Source organism: Carettochelys insculpta, chromosome 16, assembly GCF_033958435.1.
Source record: "Carettochelys insculpta isolate YL-2023 chromosome 16, ASM3395843v1, whole genome shotgun sequence".
In the NCBI taxonomy this organism is placed as follows: Eukaryota; Metazoa; Chordata; order Testudines; family Carettochelyidae; genus Carettochelys; species Carettochelys insculpta.
The window spans coordinates 22229523-22252910 of record NC_134152.1 but is presented as its reverse complement, the minus strand read 5'-3'; the positions used below and the strand labels follow the sequence as shown (position 1 = coordinate 22252910).

At 45.9% G+C, this 23388-nt stretch overlaps 1 protein-coding gene across 2 annotated transcripts in view; it reads left to right on the top strand.

The window, feature by feature from the left end:
• Window positions 1-3815: 3815 nt before the first annotated feature.
• The window catches only part of PDILT (protein disulfide isomerase like, testis expressed), a 50858-nt gene continuing 31285 nt past the window's right edge, over window positions 3816-23388 (top strand). The window contains exons 1-2 of one of the 2 annotated variants that reach the window (XM_075011059.1): window positions 3816-4067; window positions 19909-20115. In XM_075011059.1, the coding sequence (XP_074867160.1) occupies window positions 3869-4067; window positions 19909-20115 (406 nt within the window). In that variant the 5' untranslated portion in view covers window positions 3816-3868. The remainder of the gene's footprint in view (window positions 4068-19908; window positions 20116-23388) is intronic. The other variant, XM_075011060.1, reaches the window with a different exon arrangement.

Here is a 23388-nt window from a genome sequence, read left to right as displayed (position 1 = left end):
TAGAGCAGGATTAATCCCAACAAAATCATCCCAGCCATGACTATGTCAAGCCAGGACTTAAAAACCTCTAGGGATGGAGATTCCACCCCCCTCTCTTGTTAACGCATTTCAATGCTTCACCACCCTCCTGGTGAAATAGTTTTTCCTAATATCCAATGTACACCTCTCCCCCTGTAACTTGTGACCATTGCTCCTCGTTCTGCCATCTGTCACAAATGAGAACAGTCTCTCTCCATCCTCCTTAGAGACCCCTTTCAGGAAGTTGAAGGCTGCTATCAAATCACCCTCGATCTTCTCTTCTGCAGACTAAAAGCTCAAATCTCTCCACCTCTCCTCCTAGGTCATATGGTCCAGCTCCTTAATCATTTTCGTTGCCCTCCTCTGAATCTGCTCCAATGTAGCCACATCCTTTCCACACTGGGGTCCCCAGAACTGGACACAATACTCTAGATGTGGCCTCGCCAGTGCCAAGTAGAGGGCAATAACTTCTCTAGATCTGCTGCAAGTGCTTCTACAAATGCACCCCAATATGCCATTAGCCTTTTTGGCTACAAGGGCACACTGTTGGTTCATATCCAGCCGCTCATCAACTACAATCCCAAGGTCCTGTTCTGCTGTACTGCTGCTTAGCCAGTTGGCCACCAGTCTGCAACAGTGCTTGCGATTCTTCTATCCCAAATGCAGGACTCTGCACTCCTCCTTGTTGAACCTCATCAGATTTCTTTTGGCCCAATCCTCCAACTTGTTTAGGTCACTCTGGACTCTTTCCCTAACCTCCAGTATATCTACCTGACCCCCTAGCTTAGTGTCATCTGCAAATTTGCAGAGGTGCAATCCCTCACCTCATCCAGGTCATTAATATAGGTGTTGAACAGTGCTGGTCCGAGAAGTGATCCTTGGGCACTCCTCTTGAAACTGACCACCAATCAGACTTTGAGCAACTGACCACTACCTGCTGGGCCTGTCCATCAAGCGAGCATTCTATCCATTTTAAAATCCCTGTATCCAATCCATATGGGCAAGAATACTGGGGGAGACTGAATCAAAAGCTTTGCTAAAGTCAAGGTATATCATATCCTTTGACTTTCCCATGTCCACAGAGCCAGTTACCTCATCATAGAACCTAATCAGATTGGCCAGGCACAACTTGCCCTTGGTGAATCCGTGTTGACTATTCATGATCACTTTCCCCCGTTCCAAATGCTCCAAAATGGATTCCTTGAGGATCCCCTCCATGATTTTTCTGGGGACTGAGGTAAGACTGGCTGATCTACATTTCCCTGGATTGTCCTCCTTGCCTTTTTCCAATCATCTGGGATCTCTTCTGGTCTCTACAAGTTTTCAAAGATAATGGCCAAAGGCTCTGCAATGACATCTGCCAATTCCCTCAGCACCCTTGGATGCATTAAATCTGGACCCATGGATTTGTGTACCACTAGCATTTCTAAATAACTCTTAATCTGTTCTTTCCCCACCGAGGGCTACCCACCTCCTGCCCATAGTGCATTGCCTAGTGCCGTAGGTTGGGAACTGATCTTGTCCATGAAGACTGACGCCAAAAAAAAAAGCATTATCTGTTACTAGGTTACCTCCTTCATCCAGTACCAGCCCCACTCTCTCTCTGATCACTGTCCTATGGTTAAAATGTCTGCGAACAGCTTCCTTAATAAATTAAGATGTAGAGCTTTAGCATTTAGGTGGTGGTTGGTAGCATTAGCTGTTCTTTTGTTAATCCACAGGCAGCATGGCTTTGGGCAAGCTCCTGGCTACATGGGGGCAGGGCAGACTCCTGCCTCATGTGACAATGAAAATTGGCTCGTGTGCCCCTCTTGGCACCCGCCCTGGGGGTTGCTGACCCCTGCTCTAAAGACATAAAGCCCTATTTCCTACAATCAGGGTTGTGAACGCAGAATGACTGTTTTTGTTGTGAATGATTTTTATACCCATGAATTTTCCATATTTTGCACAATTCAAAAAAATTCCCTTCCCCACTACCAACTGCCCCTGCAGGCCTGCTTCATAAACGATCCTGCTTTCTTCCAACTTCCCTCCATCACTTTCAGATGAATAACCCTTCACAACATACTGTGGATTCTCTGATAAGGGGACTTCATGAAGGATATAGGTTACTTATTACTTGTTTCAGTGGCAAAGAGAGAAAAGTAACTGTTTGAACAAATGACCTTGTCATTGTAGGTTTATTACTTAGAAGACTTTAGACTGTGTTCTGAGATAACTACTGAAACGATGTTTCTCTCAAGATATTCCATGCAGGTCTCAACACATTCTTTGATACTTTTTCATTCCCTGGATGTCACTTATGAAATAATTTGAAAAGAGCAGATTCTGGAAAATACAACCAAAGTCAGGCCAACCTCTTTCTAGTTTTTGTGAGTTGTTCTTACAAATGCCTTTTGTATTTGTTGATTTAGCAACAGTGTTTCTATAGGATCATATCTGGCAATCGAGATGTACACACAGCTTATTCCTCAGTTTTTTCTCTTAGTTTCTCTCTCTCAGTTATAAGTTATTCTTCAGATCTGAAGAAGTGGGTCTTTCCCATGAACACGCATCTCCTAATAAACAATATTGTTAGTCTTTAAGATGCTATAGGACTGCTTTTTTTTGTTTTTGTTTTGTGACACAGCTCCCAGTTACTTCATTATGGGCTTGTCTACCCTAGCTCCCTATTTCGAAGGGAACACGGTAAGTAGGGTGTTGGGAGTTTATTAATGAAGGGCTGTAGTGCATATGCGGCACTTCATTAAACAAATCCTCCCCCATGGCAACTTCGAAGTGCTAAACTTTGAAGTACTGGCTTGTGGGTAGCTGCGGCTCACCCACTGGTACTTTGAAGTGCCCAGGCAACTTCAAAGTCCCTTTACTCCTCAAAATTTGGAGGACTTCGAAGTACCCCGGGCACTTTGAAGTACCGGTGGGTGAGCTGCAGTTATACACAAGCTGGTACTTCGAGGTTTAACACTTTGGAGTTCCCACAGGGGAGAATTTGCTTATGAAGTGCTGCTTATGCACGACAGCACTTCATTAATAAACTCCCAACACCCTACTTACCATGCTCCCTTTGAAATAGGGAGCTAGGGTAGACAAGCCCTATGAGTCTTATTTGCTTGATAAGAGAATATGGTACCAGCTGTATCATATGCCCAATTCAAAGCACACTGATGTCAGTGGACTGTCTCCATAGACCGGCTTCAAATAAAGCCCTACTACATCAATGCCGAAAAGAAAATACAATTACAGCTTAATCTAGCATTTCTAGTCAATCATTTGCTAAAATGGCGGATATAATCTGAGGCATGATTTAAAAATATCTGACTAGTTCCTCCAGAGCTTTTATTTTATATTTGTATTGATCTGAATCACTAACATCTTCATCACCATCCACAGACATGTTATCACCTTTCTTTGCAGACTTGTTTTTATCAACTTGTAATTAACAGTTTTGGTTTGTCCTTTGACGAGATAACATCCCTTTCCATAATGTATTTCCATCCCTGTTTCTCCTGGTGCTCCAAAAAGTAAGGACAAAGGTACCATTCCCTACATTCTATAACAAGCAGCCCTGTGGCACTTGAGAGACTAACAAACATATGAGGTCATGAGCTTTCATTGGCAAAGTCTACTTCCTCAGATGGGATCTGGAGCGGAAATACAGACTCCCATTAACAGCTCTGACTTTTGTGGGGTGGAGCAAGGCTGACTCCACTCAAGGCAGGCTTTGCTATCAATGTTATCAGGTGGGAATTAGCCACGTGGTCTGCTGATAAGGTAATGGCTATTTTAAGAGCAAATATTCAGCTCAGTCTTTTTTGATCCCTGCGTGCCTGAGAAGTGCAAAAGGTGCAGGATGAAGACGCTGTGGATTTTATTTCTTGTGTTACTGTTTCTCCCCGGTCTTGCAGCAGCAGATGGCATAGGCCCAAAGGAAACAAAGCCAAAGAAAGCCAAACTCCCCCAAATCAAAGAGGAGAACAACATTCTGGTGTTGAAAAAGAGCAACTTTGACAGAGCGCTGAAGGAAACTAAGTACCTGCTGGTGGATTTCTGTGAGTATGAATGAAGGCCGTACGCTATAAAGATGACTCTGCAATTAATAGTCATGACTTTTAAGATTTATTTGTTTTTGATCCCTCCTGGCCCAGCATCCTCCTTTTGTTTGTTTTATTCACATGCATCCTTTTGTCATAACCTCTTTGGTAGAGGGGTTGTAGTTTAGCATGTGTTTGTAAAGTGGTTGTCTAATGGGATTCTGCCACCTTAGATGTTACAATAAAGTAACAATCGTTTAACAACAGGGACAGTGATACTGAGATGGGACTGTGAGGGCTTCCAGCTGCACAAAGTTGACTGAATGCCCTCAGCTTCCCTTGTCTCAGTCTAACTTTCCAAGGACATATTTTGCCTCATTTGTGTACGCAGACCTTGTAGGTGCACAAAATGAGAAGCTGCTTGTTTGACTCTGCACACTGGGGCTCACAGCCCCCATGAGCCGCAGGGCAAGGTGGGAGAGGGGCATGTCTTTGCACCCCAAGAAGGAGGGGGGGCCAAGGATGGGGCCTATGGCAGTCAGCCCTTAGCACCGCCCAGCCCTGCCGCACTGCCCTCCCCACCCCTTCAGAGCCACATGGAGCCAAAGTAGGAGCAATGGCAGAGCTCCAGGCCCCTTTGAAATGCTGGGCCCAGGGCAACTGCCTCCTTTTCTCGTTCCCCTGACCCCTCCATCAGCAGGCCTGACCTGAATGGTTTTATCTGTTGCTCCCTTAGGCAGTCCTACATTTTCTTCACTGCTTTATTTTCTGTTACAGGGATCAGGGCAAGTGCTAGCTCCTCTTTTATAAACCTGCAGTTTTCTTGGAATGGTTCTTTGCAACAGCTGGATGTCAAACCATCTTAGATTGCAAGTGCTAAATCAATATGTGCTTAGATGGGGATCATTGTTGGCGGTATATCCATGGCTTTCCTTTTTGTATCATGTGCTACATCTCACGAGGGGAAATACTAGGCATACTGTGAATGGCTTACAGTATTCTCAATAGTGTCTGGTTGGGATATGCTCTTCAGCAGCTGAGAAGAGAAAAAACAGAACGGCCAACACCACGTAGAAGTTAAAATAGAAATAAAATCTAAACAGAGTGGACCTCTCTGGACCGCTCCACAATTCTGAGGCTGTGTTTAAATGCCAGAGTTTGCCATTGCTTTTAAGATTACTATGATACACTAGGAAAGTCATAGCAGGTTTCTCTTGCTAAATAAACTTTCCCATGGTGGCTGGGTACAGCTATAATTAACTGCTACTTAGTGCCTCAGTCTAAGGCTTCTTGGCTGCTTTTTTTCTTTAAAAACAGAACTGCTGTGGATGATTCAGGTTGTATCAGGAGAGTTGTAACAAAACTCTTCAATCTCCCCGTGTGGAATCTCAGAGAATCAGTCCAGGGTGTTTCAAAAAATAAGGCTCCAATTTCCAGGAGAGAGAAGGAAACCCAGCTGAACAAATGCCAGACACCGGAAGATATGCCCTAGTGTCATATAAGCAAGGGACAAAAACTTCAGCTCCAGAATGCGGCAAGACATATGTAGCCTAGTCACATCTACTTCTACAAGGATATGTCCAGATTGCTGAGAACTGTCCACAAAAGATATGCAAATTGCACAACACGTGTATCTCCTGCTGACAGTTCTGTCAGAAGAGGCTTTCCCAACATTTGGCCTGGTCACACAGACCCAGATGTTGGGAAAACCTCCTCTGCTGAGGCATCCCTGTCTCCCTTGCTCCACGAGGAAGAAGGAATGATGTCAGTAGAATGCTCCCAACATGGCAGAGTTCTGTCAGAAGACCTCCGGGAAGGATGTGGTCATGGACGTTTTACTCTGCTGCTGTTTGCTGAGTCCCCCACTAATTGCTGGATGTCAATTACAGCTGGGACACAACAGAGATTAGGATGATCTTTGTGCCAATATATCTGGGCTGAACAGCAGTGTTTTCTCTAATTGTTTTACATCCAGGATAGAATAAATTTTGTTATATGCACCAAGTCGTGTGGATGTGCACCACTAATAGGAATACATGTTGCCAGCTATGAGCAGCTAATCTGCTGGGTGGCACCTGGCTCTCTCCTGGGCAGCTACCCAGTCACTCAGCTTACAGGGTCCATGCTGAGCAGGCATTGATGCTGACCATACATTTGATGCCCTCCTGTTTCAGTTCCTCCTCTACAGCTCTGTAACACCGACTACCACAGAGGGGATCCTGGTATCCCTTGGCTTTGGTGAAGGTTGGCACTGCAGAGGTGGCATTTCCACTTTCCATAAGGCCAGGGAAAGCTGTAGCTGCTTGAGATCCCGATGTCCCTGCTGAGCAGAGGAGGCTGGCAACGAAGATGCCAGTATTGTGTGGTTTTATCCATATAATGATATATATTTAAGCAAATGAAGGTCACAGAACATGTTTGAATTAATTACGTATTCCAGCGCAGACCTCTGGCTGCGCCTGCTGAGAAGCATCCCAGCAGAAAAGCTGCACGCAGCCAGAACGATGAGGAATGCAGAAAGCCTCTGGGCACAAGACAGGCAGCGGAGCCTGACCCAAAAAGGTCAGGTGAGTTCAGAGAGCAGATGGAGCCCTCTGAACCATTTGAAATCCAGCCCCCTGTAGCAGTCATTGTAATAAGCCCGAGCTGGGCTTTTTAGTGTCGCTCATTTGTGAGCAAGTGCTATTCTAGAACCATTACACAGGAACTCTTTCAAATCCAGAGAAAACTAGAATTCTGAATTACTACCTGATGATCTGCACAGGGGGATGGACATGTCTGGTCACGTACTGCCCCTCCCTCTGCCCCCACCAGATTTCTGCCATGGTTTAGCTTTCTCGCTCTCTCTATATACAAATTTTTCCCCCAGGGCGACAGAATGGCTTGTCATATCATTCTGCTACCCGGAGTAGTGGGTAGGCAGGGGAGGCCCCAAGAAGGCTGGGCTGGCAGCGCAGCCACCTTACCAGGCTGGGGCAAGCTACACAGCTCCCCAGCCGGGTCAGGGCAGGCCATGTGGTTCCCTGAGCCCCTCAGGAAGGTCAGGGCTGCCGCGTGGTTCCCTGGCCTTGCTGGGGCCTCCACCCCCACTTTCCTTCTCCCTGCCTCCCCCTCCCACTGGCCCTGGGCCCTCTCCCTACTTTCCCACCCTTCACCCCAGCCCCTCTCTCTGCTTTCACCCCCTGCCGCCAGCCCCTCTGCCCCACATCCCCTGGGAAGACTTGTTGAGGCCTCCTCCCAGCCCTGGCCCCTCCACTCTCAACCAGCACTGGTCCCTCCTCCCTGCCTCCACCTGCCCCTACCGGCTCCTCTCCCCGACAGCTGGGGCAGGCTGTGCTGCTGCACAGCTCCCTGACCTTCCCAGGCTGTCCCACCTCCTCCCTGCCCCAGCCCCACCCTCCTGCCCAGCCCTGGACCCTCTCTCTGCCTCCATCCCCTTCACCCTGGCTCCCTCCCTGCCCTGGACCCTCTCCCCACTTCCCCAGCCCCAGTCCTGGGATTCATCTGGAATGGCAGGAGCTGGGAGCAGCCGCTGCAGCCAGGCAATGGCAGGGGGGGAAGGTGCCACTGAGAGCTGAGCTCCAGCTGCTGCTACTGACTCCCCACACCCCTGAACCAGGAAGTGGGACATGGCTGCAGTCAGTAGCAGCAGCCTGAGCTCAGTTCTGAGCAGTCCCTCCCATCGCCTCTGCTGGGGAACGAAGAAGCTGCCCAGAGCCGAACTCCAGTTGCCATGACTGACAGGTGAGCTGCTTCCTGCTGCCCAAGCTGGTAGCCGGAGGAGTCAGTGGTGGCTGGAGCTCAGCTCTGAGGGGCACCTGCCCTTCCTGTCATGGCAGTGGCAGCTCCTCCCAGCTCGGCCCCTCACCCACTTCTGGAGGGGGCCCAACTCTGCACAGCCTCTCTTGCCACGCCGCTGGAGCTGCCCATGGCAACCTCTCCCACACCTTCCTGGGTGGTAGACAGAACAAGGTTGGGAGAGGGACCGAGGTGCATATGTGGGAGGCCCTAGGAAGGTCAGGGCTGGCCATGCAGCTTCACTAGCTTCAGGCACATTAACCTTAGTGCATTGGTGGATCAGGGCAGGTTGCTCAGCATGTGCCAAAATTGAGGCTCAAGTGCCTGGAGACTTCACACTGCAGAGTAGCGCCATAGACTATGTGAAGCTGTAACTACAGAGATGAGGGAATCCTATATAGACCTTTTATAAACACGAGCGTGCATTGCAGCCAGAAGATGATGCTAACTTCCAGACAGAGCCAGTTCTGCCAAACAAGCAGAAAGAGAGGTTGCCTGAGGCAGGAAAATGTTTTGTAATGGGTTTATTATGGGACTAAATATAGAGTTTTCAGCCTGTGGCGGACAGCTTAAGTCCCAAAGTTGGCTCCATTCCTAGGGCTCAACCTTGGCCTGCCACTCAGTCCTCTGTACCTTGCTCACGGTGGTCAGTAAACAGAGTGTTTGCAGAATAGGTTCAGCCAGGCAGAGCTGTTGAATCTAATTCAGCCTTAAATTACAGAGATATCTTTCTAACTAGTCTTACTTTGGGGGTATCATTAGAGATGGGCCCCAGTTAAAAGCCAACATTCTCAACTTGGTTGTTGGATATTTGGAGTAAAGCCATAATCCAAATTTCACAGAGCTCCCCCCTTCATAATAAGCTGAACTAAAGCACCAGGCTGTGCCTGAGCCCTTTGGAGTGTCTATAACCAAACTTTCCTTCTTATTTGTATCACAGTAGTATGTAGCTGCTCAGCTGAGCCCAGGCCCCCCATTGCCCGCATATACAATAAGAAACATGCTCTACCCTCAAGAGATTACAGTCAGAGTAGACAGATGAGGGGTGGGAGAAAGGAAGGCTTATTAATCAAGGTGAGTGAAATTTTTCTTGACGAAAAGTTGGGGGAGGGAATCTACTGATAAACATTTCGATCATTTAAGTCACTTTTGCGAAATTTTTGGTTGCAAAAAAAATCTGGGAAAAAAAGATCACACTTAAATTAAACATTTTGAGGCAAAACATTTTGATTTTTCTATTAAAAATGACACTTCAATTTTAAAGAGTTTTTAGCTCAATCAGAAACAATTTTCCCCAAAGGTTTAATTCACCAAAAATTTGTCAGTTTCACTCAAAACAATTATTTAAAAATTTTGCACAGCTCTAGTTATCACCAGTGCTCTTTTTGTGCTGGTACTAGGTACCAGTGCCTCAACAGCCCTACCCATGGGATTGGCTGGGGGAGTGTCAGATGAGACACTGAGACAGAGAGATGCCCCAGGTCACACAGGAAGCTTGTGGGACAGCCAGGAGTTAATCTTGGGCCCCCTGAGTTAGACTAAGACCCAATTTTATTTCTTGGGCCTATCTTGGATTGTGCAGGGATGCAGAGAGAATGGGAAGGAACCCAAAATTCTACAAAATGTGGGTGATTTGACTTTGATCCCTTACAGAGAGAGGTTTCCACAGAGACAGTAACAATCTGCATCCCACCATCAACTTATGCCTTGACCACTCCATGCAAGAGATACATTACCTGGACATTACAGTAGAAATCAAGGATGGACTGATCAGTACCACACTCTACCGGAAACGCACTGACCGCTATACTTACCAACACACTTCTACCTTCCATCCTGCACACACAACAAGATCCATTGTTTACAGTCAAGCCCTTAGGTACAGTCACATTTGCTCTGATCCTACTGACAGAGACCAAAAATTACAAGAACTCTACCAAATATTCATAAACCTGAATTACCCACCAGGAGAAGTAAAAAAACAAATCAACAGGGCCAGACGAATACCCAGAAACCAGCTACTTCAAGATAGGCCCAAAAAAATAACAACAGAACACCACTGGTCATTATCTACAGCCCCCAACTCAAACCATTGCAACACATCATTAAAGACCTACAACCCAGCCTTCATCAGGATGCCACTTTCCTGAAGGCCCTAGGTGACAGGCCTGTTCTCTCCTACAGACAACCCCCCAACCGTGAGGATTCTCACCAGCAACCACAGGCTATACCACAATAATACTAGTCCTGGAACTTTTCCTTGCAACAAGCCCCATTGCCAGCTTTGTCCACATATCTGTTCTGGCGATACCATCACTGGACCTAACCAGGTTAGTCACAGAATCATGGGCATATTCTCATGTGCCTCTAGTAACATCACATATGCCATCATGAGCCAACAATGCCCACATACTTTGTAAATAGGACAAATGGTAAATACGCTTCGACAAAGAATGAATGGGCACAAAAGAGACATCAAAAAGCTTTTAACTCACGAGCCTGTCAGCCAGCACTTTAATGGAGTGGGCCATTCTGTTAGTGATCTGAAAGTCCGTGTTTCACTGAAAAGGAACTTTAAGAATCACCTGCAAAGAGAGAGTGCCGAACTCTCTTTTATATTCAGATTCGACACATTAACACTTGGTTTGAACTGGGATGCCAATAACCTAGCCCATTTTAAGGACTCTTTTACATACTTTGGTTGATCTGACTCTTGACTTCCCCACTTCCTACCGCCCCTCTTCTCTTCTGATTTGCTCACCTTGATTATAATTTTTCTGATTTGTCCACCTTGCTTACCATTTTTGGTTCTCTGTGCCTTAAATATTGAGTCTGTTCTGCTCTGGCTATGGTCTGAAGAAGTGGGTCTGTCCCACGAAAGCTCATCACCTAATAAATTATTTTGTTAGTCTTTAAAGTGCTACTGGACTGCTCTTTTGTTTTGATGAAACGCTGCTCCTAATCTATCTATAAATAGAGAGTGCATTAGTGGACTCTCTCTTATTAATCCTCCCCAACCCCTCCCCCATGACATCCCATTGCATACATACCGGTCCCACACTATTCCGCAAGACAGTTGTTTTAATGCGTCCCCTCCAGACAGACTCTAGCCTTTTGCTGTCAATCAGTTCATCACAGTGTCCGTTTTCTCTCGAAGCTTGAAAAAGAGAAAGGGTACTGACTTCTGTTTGGAGGCACCGAGCCAGTCAAATGCACAGTTAGAGCAAACAGAGCAAAGTCCCAGCACTGCGCAAAGTGAGGACTCAGAAATCCAGTTCCGCTTTGTCCTGTCCGCTAGCTCATTCCCTGCAACAGGTTGTGCTCTGCAGTATGAAGACGAGGAAAGGGCCAATACTGAGTCTGCAGGGAGCAGAAATTCAGATTCCTTTTCCACTTTTGCAAAAGAGCTGAGCTCATCTTAACTAGGGAACACAGACTGGAAATCATGACATGCGCTCAAATTTGCCACAGTCGTCTTTCCTGCATTTCAGAGGAGTCTGGCAGCCAGGATGTGGCTGTCTTAGACAATTACCATATATGTACTATATGTGTGGCCTCAAGGGACACTGGCTAATCCCACGAGAATGGCCTGACTACTGGCTGTGCTCTGGTGTGTCAACCAACAGTAGCCAGCTGGAAACATTACCACATTTGGCCTAAGCAGTGAGCCAATATTCAAGGCCTTTCTGGGTTGTTTCTGTCAGGAGCAGACATTGATGAGACAAGCCAGGCATTTCTTTGTTTATTTACAAAGTGTATGCAAATTCCTCTGTCCTAGGCACAATAGGAAAAAAAACCACAGAGGTAATTTCTTTGTTCATAATTCCAACCCTGCTGCGGCCAGCACTCTGTCTAAATGCAGTCTCTTGGCCTCCTGTTCCTCCTATCACCTCTCTGCCAGAGCTTCTCTGGCCTCTTTTGGCTTTCCTAGCTGATTTCCTGATGTCCTTATGCTTCTCCCTCAGACACATAGACTGCTGCAATTCTGCCAGCCCCAGCTCCTGCATTTGCAATTGCTACCCAGGGAAACGTCTCCACCCTCATGGCTCAGCTTTTGCTCCAGCCTGGCTCTGTTGGTGCATGTTTGTGGCAGGGTGGTGAGTGCTGAAACTGCTACACAACTCAGAGAAATAACTAAATACAGATTTGAAGAGATACACTTGAACAGCCAAGAACCCACCCTGTGCAGATGCGGAGAAGTACTAGTCTCCTAATGCCTTCACACTTTGGCCTTAACTCCAGCAGCCGATGTAGTGTGAGCACTGCGGTTTCGATTGTGTCAGCTACCAAAGGAGCATGTTTGCTCCCTCATTCAGGCTGAAGGAAAAGGCTCTGCATTGGCTTCCGTGGGATCTGTGATTGGCCACAGATCAAAGACACACTGGCTGGCAGCTACCAACACCCTCCAGTGTAACAATATTCTCTTGAATTTCTGCTAGGATGGAGGAAATGGAATAGTTACACCAGGCAGGAAGAGCTCTTGTCTACATGGCAGAATTTTACCAGCTATAGTTCTGTAATTATACTGGTGCCTGGTGGGGCAGGAATGGGGTGCAGGGAGAGCTACTCAGAAGGGCATGGACGTGGCATGTGGGTGCACTCCATTTAGCAGGACATAGGGAGGCGGTGCGCCTCCTGTGTGCTACCCTGAGTCACCTATGTTGCTGAGCCAGGTCCTCCGACCTCCTCCAAAACTAACACAGAGATGGGGTCACAGCCACAGTAGTTAGGATATATGATGAACAAAGACATGAAAAGGCTGGGGTTTCTATAGGAGCCTATGGGTGGGAGAGTTGATGGGGTTTGGTGCCTAAGTCTTTAGGCTCCTCTAAAATTTAGATCAGATCAGTTCTGGGTAGGTTCAGTCAGTGGGACTAATCTCAGCATCCCAATGCACTGCCTCAGTAAGGACTCAAACCCCAGATAAATCCATCTTACTCTTTATAAAATTTTATACAAGATAAGCTCATGCTTGCCCTCTTTCTCAGGGTAAAGAGAGGTATGCACAGTAAATATCCCCGCCAAAGAAGTATCAATTACTTACACCAGAGTTAACAAAAACACTTTTGTTTATTAATAAGTATAAAAGGTAGGGTTAAAGTGTTCATAAGTTTATAGCAGACAGAACAATGCAGGTTACTAAAGAAAATAAAACGGAACACACAAGCTAAGCATAATAGACTAAGAAACCAGTTACACTAAGAAACTGGTAAATATCTCCTCCTCCAAGTTTTTCTGATAAGCTTCTTTCACAGACTGGAAAGCCTCCCAGTCTGGATTCAGTTCTCCTCTCCCTCACCTCAGCAGTCATCTTGGGTGGTAAGCAGGGGGGGTCTCCTGACAACTGGTAGCTGTCTATAGTTTGGCTTCCCACCTTTAGGCAGGTTTTGCAAAAGGCTGAACTCTCGTGTGTTCAGCTGAAACTTTTTCTCTCACTTTCAGTGGAACAGTACAACATACAAGATGGGTCCCAGCATTGGGTGACATGGCCATGTGTCTTGGTAGGACCAACCATAGTCCCTCTGTCTCTATTTACAGATTATTCTCCTGAATATCGAGCCATTAAGATCCTCGAGTGCTACTAACGGTCCTCACTTAGCATGTCTGCACCAATAACATGGATTTATACTTCATATTTCTAACTTCAAATACAGAAATGATGCATGCATACAAATGGGATAATCATATTCACCAGATTTATATGCTTTCCAATGATATGTCACGTGAAGTACTTTGCATAAAGCATATTCCAGTTCTCATATTCATAAGTATATTTTTGTAAAACATATGGACTGCCCTGGGACAAAGTATGGAAATCTACTTTTTAATCATATATAATTACGTAGTTTTGAGCAGTCATTAAGCCAACACCCAAAGAGGACTCCAGCAGTGGAAGCTGATAGTGTATCTCCTTTAAAGTCATGCCTTCAAAGTAGTTAGGATATATGAAGAACAGAGACATCAAAAGACAGGGGTTTCTACAGGAGCCTAAGAAGTTTGGTGCCTAAGTCTTTAGGCTCCTCTGAAAACACAAGTCTTACTCCCCTAGGACCAAGTTTTCTGAAAACAGCAACAAATTGTTCTGCAGCATATGCAAGCCCATGGGGGAGCAGAGCAAGGAGGACACGCATTTGGGAGCATAAATTAGGTGCCACGATGCTGTAAAACCACTTTGCCCATGCTGTTCAGAAGCACACGTTATGGTTGTGAATAGAACATGAAGGTTGCCTGGGACACACTGATTATGAGTCCCCAAAGTCTAAAATAATTATTGCACATGATTCTCTCAAATGTCATTACAAACATTAGTGACTTAAGCCACTCAACACCCATGTGAGCGAGGTGATTGTACCCCAGGTTAATACAGAATCTGACCCAAAAGATTGCCGGCCACATTCTGCAGCAGTGAAGTCAGGGAGAGTTTTCCCATTGAGCTCAGTGTCAGTAGGATCAGGCTTCAAAAAACTCTCTCAAGTTCACAAGAAAGTTTGCAGCAGAGGCAGACGAAAGACAAAGCCCTTCTGACTTCTAGGCCCCCCCTCGCAAGTTTTCTACAGGGACGACTGTATGTCTGAGGAGAAGCTGAACAAGCAGCCTACACACGGAAAGATGAAGAGTGGGCCTGCTGTGATTCTGGCATGGCCAGCAAAGTGCTAGGAAATCAGTACTTAGCCTGACAGCAGGCAAGCTCACTGCTAGTACAGTAATCACCAGGACCATCAATAAAGACTGCAGCATTAAACTGGAGGCAGATGACAATTAGGTAAAGATGGAGACAACTGCTGTGATTTCATGAAGATGCATTTGAAGGATGCTGCAAGGCCATTAAATGTACTATTTTTGTACTGGCTAATCTCATCCCTAATTATCACATTTCAATGTATCTTAGTTTAATAAATTGCATTCTTTGGGGGGGAGGGAAAAAGAGGTTCATTTGTGATATTATGTTTAAGAAGGTTGGCCTGATGGGAATCCAGAGCTCTTGACTGAAGTTCCAATTCCACCATAAACTTCTTATGTGACTTTCTATGTGTCTCAGGGCCCCATCTGTAAAATGGGGACAATAGTATTTCCCCCTCTCACAATTTGGCCGTCTTATCTCTTCAGGGTATAAACTCTTTGGAGGAGGGCCTATGTCAAGGGTGGGAAACTTATGGCCCATGAGTCAGATCTGGCCCACAGATTGCCCGGATCTGGCCCATGAGGATAGGGGCTTCCCCTCTCCCAGTACCCAGCCCTCTGCGGGATGGGAGGTGGGGCGCTCTGAGCCTTGTGGGTCGGGGCTTGGCGAACCGGGACTGGATTTAGCCCATGGGCTCCGCCAGTCCGGGGCAGAAGTGGCTCCACATGCTGTCACTCCCCATCTCCCTCCCTTGGCTGGGAGAATGGCAGTGCAGGGAGGCTCTGCCCGAAGGTTTTTCCCATACCGCTCTGACTGGCAGGAATTGCAGCCAATAGGAGCAGCGGGGGTGAGCTGGGGGAGGGTGCAGTGCCTGGGAGCAGAGGGGGAAATGGAGCCATGTTTACCTCTGGGGAGCTGTGCAGGTGAGCACCCTCATCCAGACCCGCTATCCCCAGCTCACTCCTGCCTTCCCACCCCTAACCTGCTCCTGCACTCTACCACTCTCCCAGACCCACCCAACTCTCAGATTGCTCTGGCATCCTGCCTCCCAGATCCCACATCCCAAGCCTGTTTCCTTGAAGCCCCCTCCCATACTGAACCCCTCATTTTAATCCACACCCCAGGCCCTAGTGGGCCCCACAAAATCTACTAGCCCATGCAGGCTCTGGGATGTGTGTGCGAAAAGAATGAGGGGAGTTTCTTTTCTTCCTGTTTTTCATTGAGGGACCAAGTCAGTGAGGGGTTTTTCCCCCCATCACTTGTGTGGCCCCAACTGGTTTTTCTGTGGGTCAGTGGCTCTTGACCCCAAAAAAGCTTCCTCACCCCGGCCTACATCTTACTAAGTATATGTACAGCACCTAGCACAGTGGAGTCCTGATCTCAGTAGGATTGTTAAAATTATTAACAAAATGCAAATCAATCAATCTTAGGGACAAGCACAAATCCAACTTTTAAAAAGTTCAATAAAAAAGGGTTCCCTCTCAGTTAATCAGGTTTTCCTTTTGTGATACCTGCAACTTGATAAATACACTAGTTCTCCAGTTAAATCCACCTGAGAAAACAGTGACAAGAGTTAAGTTTAGAAATGTTGAAAAGCAGGAAATATTTAAATAATGTCCAAGCCCTTCCTGCACATCAAAAAGAAGCAAAAAAAGTCAAACCACAACAAACAACCCCTCACCTAACTGTTTGTGTGTGTGATTTGCCCTAACAATGAGGATACTTCAGAAAATTCAGTGTTTTTACTGGACCTCCAAAAATAAAGTAAGTTTTGTTAATCAGCTGAACAGACGAGGTGAGTGACTGCTGTCATCCTTTGCGTGCACTTTACTCACTCAACACAAGTATCGGAGAGGTAGCGGTGTTAGTCTGTATTTTCAAAAACAACAAGAAGTCCTGTGGCACCTTATAGACTAACAGATATTTTGGAGCATAAGCTTTCCTGGGCAAAGATCTGCTTCGTCAGATGCATGAGTGAGGCGTTGGGGGAGCGGGGTTCAGAGGAGAATTTATAGAGGGGGTCTCAGTAAAAGGGAGGGCCAGAGCTGATGAGGTCTATTCAGTCAGGGTGGAAATGACCCATTATCAGCAGTTAATGTGAAGCTGTGAACATCTAGAGAGGAGAAAACAAGTCATTCACCGGGGGGATGTGGCCCATTGCCAGATGCTAGTGTGGAGGTGTGAACATTAAGAGCAGAGAAATGCTTTTGTAATGGGCCAACCACTCCCAGTCTCCATTCAGTTCTTGGTTGGAGTCAAATTTGCAAATGAATTGCTGCTCAGAAATTTCTCTTTCCATTTTATTTTTGAAATTTTTTTGTTGTAGGTCTGCTACTATTAAATCTGTTACTGAGTGTCCATGGAGATTGAAGTGTTCTCCTACAGGTTGTTGTATGTTACTGTTCCTGATGTGTGATATATGTCCATTTATTCTTTTGCTGTATTGTAAGCTTACCTGCAAACCAGAGCCTGCTAGTTAGCAGTTCTGAATTGCAACCCTCCCACTGAACAGACCTTGCTCCGTAGAGGTCCAAGCGTTTAGCTTCTCTATTTTTGGTGGAGGGACCCTGGAACCCTTGGCGCCCTCTATGGTTAGCAGCATCCACTACCAGGGAGTCAGGTGGGGGGTGCATGAACAAATGTTCATTGTCCTGGGATGGGACAAAGTACCGTCTCTCATTCCTACAGGCCGTAGGAAGGGTGGAAGCAGGGGTCTGCCAGACCGTTTTAGCCGTAGTGGCAATTGTTTTTATTATGGGCAGAGCCACCCTGGTAGGGCCTGTGGAGGACAAAATGTCCGTGACAGGGTTCATTCAATCCTGGACCTCCTCTGCTTGCACCCCCATGTTTTGGGCCACTCTCCTAAGAAGCTATTGGAAAGCCCTGCCATCCTCCAGTACAGGTGAGGCTGACGAGTCCGCCACTGCCTCATCCAGGGCGGAAGACAATGATAGCTCTTGTGCCTCCATTTGGAGGGGAAGGGCAGCAGTGACCTGTTCAAGCACTTGACCCCCCATGGAAATTATGGGCAAACTGGGACGGAGATGGCATAGGCACAGGCTGGCCTGAAAATCCTGCCACAAGAAGTGCAGACAACACCATTACTGCTCCCTGCACTTGAGTCAGTGCTGGTGCCTGGACTGGTGCCTGCCCCATTGGTATCAGAGGTACAATTACAGATGGCGCCGACACAGAAGGGGTCCAGTCCCACTGTGATGGCACCGACTATGGTGCCACGGTCGACCCCGAGGAGGTGGGAGCAGGCAGCTCCACGATGACTGCCACTTCCTGTCTTTGTTCCGGTGGGGGGGCACCCAGTGACGCCTACAGTGCCAAGCGTGGGATTGGCCGGGCCCCCAGCACTGTTAAAGGCACTCCAATGACCTGGCCCTCTGCCTCAGGAAGTGCCCACGGGGTCCAGAAGAGCCACTGCTGAGTCACCTGCGAAGCTGGCGGCCAACCTGTATCATCCGAGTGATGATTACGGCGCCTGCGACAGCTATGGTGTGACTTTGAGCTCCCGCTCTCTCCAGAGTTCATGTAGAAGGTGTCCGACTCAGACGCCAATTCAGAAGCCAATGACCACAGCGGGGCCATCAGAGTCAGCACCGAAGTTATGCGTGCCAAGCATGGTGCTGGTGCCAGAGTATAGGGCACCTGAAACTGGCCTGCAGTCTGTTGGGTTGGTATCATAGTGCTCGGGACCGAATCCGATGTCCGTGTCATGTCCATGAGCCCTGATTGCTCTGTTTCAGTGCTATGGCGCCTGTCCTCCATAAACAGAGAAGGACCTGGCACTGTCATCTGTAGAAGTCCTTATGCCGCTCGAAATGCCTCCAGCACTGAGGGTAAATCCAGCGCCTGTGGGCTCCCACTCCACCCTGGCTTCAACGGACGCACCCTCTGCCCTTCAGCACTGTGCGCCGGAGCCTTGGACTTGAGGTCACCCCACTTCTTTGGCAAGTGATGCCTCTTATGCCTCTTCTTCTTCATTGGCACCAGATATTGACTCCTATGGTGCTGAGAGGGCGACAGTGCCTGTGCCTGCTCCAGGTGTCAGGAGCCCTTAGGTGGCACCATGGCTGACAGCGCCAGTGCACTTTGCATGAAGGAGGCTCCACTCTCTGCTCCTGCAGCAGACTCTTAAGCCTTAAGAGCCACTTCCATTAAGAGCGCTGTGAGGTGCTGGGCTGTATCTTTTAAAGTTCTGGATTTAACGGCCTAACAAATAGGACAGCGATCATGCAAGTGTCCTTCCCCCAAGCAAGAAACAGGCTGAATGGGGGTTACTTTTGGGCATACTTTTGCTGCGTTTTGAACAAGTCTTAAAGGCTGGGGAGCCAGGCATTCCCCAGTGCTGAGGGGCTGAGGAGGACGGAAGGCCCTGCCTCGGTTATTAGTTAAAATACTAAGACTAACGATCAAGTACTAAACTACACTTCCTCAAGAACTATTCACACTACAATAGGCTACTAACTAAAGATGTGAGCAGGGAAAGCAAGAGCTCCATGACCGGCAGCGCAGCAACGAGGAACTGAGCCTGGGGGCGGTGGTATGTTGGGCAGTGCATATATTGGTCACCATATCAGTGCCACTCCAGGGGGTGCCGCACTGACCCTATGGCTAGTGGCTAGGGCAAAAGTGTCTCTGGCAACGGGGCATGCACCCGCGCATACCCAACTTGGAATGGACATGAGCAATCCCTCGAAGAAGAACTGAAATGTTTCTGTCAGGGATTGAAAGGAAATCTGTATTTCAATTTGTCACTCCCCTTCTCCAGGTTACATAGCAAAGCAAGCTGAACGAGGCGATAACATCTCAGCTTTATCAGTAGAAAGTGAATCTAACTTACTTTTCCAAAACTGGAGAACTCTCTCTCTCTTTATCTGATACAGATCTTTGAATTCAAAGTTACTAGACACAAGCAATTCATTTCTTGTCCCTTCTCCCTAATAACACAACATACAGTTGGTGGAAGGCCAACTACAACCCTCTTCTCACAGCTCCACTGCACACAAGCTGCTATACAAAAAAGGAGGTGTTGGACACTCAGCACTTTTGAAAATAAGGTGACTGTATGAAATAAATGGTCCTGCTCTTAAGCTCCTCTTTTTAAAAATCTGGCCAGAATATTCCATTGCGGCCGACTCCATTTTGGTCTCCCCTCCAAATTGGCCTTCCAACATGCTTTTAAAAGAAATTTCTTGCTACCCCTGCCAGGTACAAATACAAAAATACATCTAAATGTGCACAGATTGATCATTCTTAATTAATAAAATAGACCTACTTCAGGCTCAAAGGAGGGGTAAGTTCACATCACCTTGTGTTTCAGAAATAGTCCTGTTTATCCCTTTAAAATATTGACCAAATTAATGAGTTTGAGTGTAAGACTTAACATTCACGACTACATAATTGGTTCTCTTTGTTGATTTCTTTCAGACATTTCTTTATCTGGACCATCTCAGACTCTAGCTGAAGAATTTGCAAAAGCTGCTAAGCAGCTTAAAAAGGAAGCTCCTCATGTCAGATTTGGCAAAGTTGATGTCACAGACCAAAAAGATCTGAAAAAAGAATTTAACATTCAAGAGTTTCCTACTGTGAAGTTCTTTGTGGATGGTGCTAGGAAAAATCCTATAGACTGCAAAGGTAAACTGTTGTTTGGACTGATGGAAATGCATAATATCCATTGTATTACTGATGGAAAAGACTTATTACATTATCAACTAGACAAAATATGTTCAGGCAGAGAATGCATTAGATAGTAAAGCAATTCTGCCCTTGTAATGACACGTATGTTTAGCTAGACATGCATAGATATCTGTACGGATATAAAGAAAAAAATAGGATTTGAACTTGCCTTCCAAAGTTAGGACTCAAATGCTCTTCTTCTGTGATCAGCAATGCAGATAACAGCCAAATTCTTTGCTGGCATAACTCCATTTACCATACTGAATCATCTGTTCGAAGGAAATAGCAACTAGAACAGTGAAAGCAAGAGTGAGTTTGAAGGCAATGGATAAGATCTGGAAAAGCAAAGCGATTAGATTAGGAATGAAGCTGAGCATCTTGAAAACGTGTATTCAACAACATATTGTACAGATGTGAGACATGGGTGATAATGAAAGATTCGAAGAGAAGGATATTGGCATTCGAGAGGAGTTGTTATAGAAAGATCCTGAGAGCAGGATGGATACAGAAGGTCACCAATGAGGATGATACAGTCAAAAGAGGTTATGCAATGGAAGTTACAGCTACTCAGGCATATCTGCAGAAGGAATGATGAATGAAAAGTCATGACCCTGGTATTTGGCATAATAGACAGTTCAAATAGGACAGGCAGACCCCCGCCCCCAGGGAATGGGTAGATGACATAGTAGATTTGTGCAGAGCTAGCCTACAGAAACTAAGTATTGGACAGGGAAAGATAGAAAGAAATAGTGAGGGAGGCATCAGACACCAGGCGCTGAGCCCATGGTTGTTGATGATATGTTCATTGACTACAATAAGCTTCAATACTATTGAGTTACACCAGAGGAGAATTAGACCAAAGTACATATTATTTTGCATTTGCACTACCCATGGGACTCCCAATGCAAGTTCTATGCACAGTACTGGAACACTATAAATAGCAGAGGTCTGCGGTATGGTTTGGAGAGGGCTGTCTGAACAACCTGGTCTGTTTGGAGTATGTAAGAAGGAAGTCTGAAGCTGGCAAATTACCCACCAGAGCATCTGATGAAGTGAGTCTGTGCTCACGAAAGCTCATGCCCAAAACTTTTCTGTTAGTCTATAAGGTGCCACAGGACCCTTCGTTGCTGTTACCCACCAGAGGGCGCTCATGTAAGGCCCAGTATTGCAGTGAAATAATTTCAAAGATTGAATGCAAACTACATTATATTAAACAAACTATAGTGTCTAGCTTGTGCCCGCTGTAGTTCAGACTATGCACAATCCATGGAAATACAGACTTGATTAGTTTTTACTTAATTAAAAGTAGCTACAAATAATATCCCTTCTTTTTGCTTACTCTGTAATTGTGCACACTGGTTAAATTGATAGGCACAGAGAGAGAGCCATGGTAGTCTAACTTCACAGGACAAAAAAGCAGTCCTGTAGCACTTTAAAGAGTAACAAAATAATTTATGCGCTTTCGTGGGACAAACCCACTTCACAGGCCCACTTTTTCAGTTCTGTCCCACGAAAGCTCATAAATTATTTTGCTACTCTTTAAGGTGCTACAGGACTGCTTTTTTTGTTTTAGTTAAAATGATGTTTTCCAGTAAGTAGTCTGGGCAGAGGACAGGGGTATGTTTCTAGAGTGGGACGAGAAGCAGATTGACAGATTTTTTTTTTTAAAAGAAATGGGAACCTAAAATTTGACTCCTAAATCCACTTCTAGACACATGAGTAAGTGGCTCTATTTTCAGAGCTGTTGCACCCCCTCTCACTCCTACAGATTTCAGTGGAGCTCCTGTTTACATAGTACTTTTATTTCTTCTTATGCACCATCAACAGAATTTTTTCAGCTGAGTTCTACTCGCTACATCTGTGCAAACCGGAGGGCCTGCATGGGAGTCACTAAAAGCATGGATTTGCCCACTGAAGTTATTAGGGATAATGATGTACGCAAATGAGAAAACCCAGCCTGAGATTTTAGTGGCATCAGTAGGGCTGGCAAGAAACCTCCTTTTAGCCTGCAAACTCATTTGATGTGTATTTTACTGAGAGACAGTGAATAAGGTGCCTGACGATGCCAGAGCAGAGCTGCTGTTTCATCATTACCTATGAATGAGCTGCAGAGTTAATACTATAGTTAGACTCTTGTGAAAGGTGTGCATTATGTAAAAATCCCTGATAAATAATTCACAAAATCATCTGTAGCATACAACTCCCATCATTATGAATTGGTTGATTGGTAAGTCATTTATTTACAATGATGAGCAAGGACAGCACTGAATACTCAAACAAGTGCTCTCTGATAGGTTATACCTGCTTGAAGTATTCAGAGAGGCCAGACACGCATGTACTATAGATGTCCAAAGAGTTATTTAATATATGAAATAATGTTTAACCTTCAAATGCACAACAAATGCCTCTGGGGTGGCCCAGACAAAAAGTTTAGAAGAAGGAAATCCACTAAAATATTTGATTTAAGAGATTTTTAATGGACATCATGATCGGCGATAAACAGAGAACCCCATTTACTTCAGTGAGACCTGATGTTGGCCTATATATAATAAGTAAAGGCCACTTCAGGCAAACCAAGGCAATGATTAACCTTTCGAAGTATTTGCTGAGGTTTGTGTGTTTGACCTAACAGCATAGTATCTGTCAGAGGTTGGATCTGCATGTAGACAGTGTTCAGTTTCCATGCAGCCTCGATACTGGTATGCCACTTTACATTTCAGGCCTGTGTTTCTCAGGACACATGTAAGCCTGATATTCTTTTAAAAATATTATTCAGAATCAGAGGAAGTGAGGGCTGCTGAAAAATGTTCTGGTGTCAGTCAACTGACTAGACCTACCCTGAATTTTCATCTTGTGAAATTGACAAGATGCACAGTTTCGGGGTCTGAATGTTTGATCAGCTGTTTGTAATATGTAACATGATTATATCATAGCTCTCTACATACAGGCTGACACTGTCTCAGTGCTCTCTTTTTCACCTCTGATTCCAACAGGCTTTTTGTTGGGACCTCTGAATACATCTGTGTGTCTTCTTAAAGAAGGTTAGACTGAAAAAAGATGAAGGGGTATTCTTTTAGGCTGGGATCTTCAGCTTCCTAAGCTCCCTATGAGCCTTTAGGAATCATGTTTCTAATTTTTTTTTTCTTTTAGCAAACACGAGGGTTAGAAACTATTTTTAAATGAAAGCTGAGATTCTTGACCACAGGAGCTGGGGCTGTAAGGAAAGAAAAC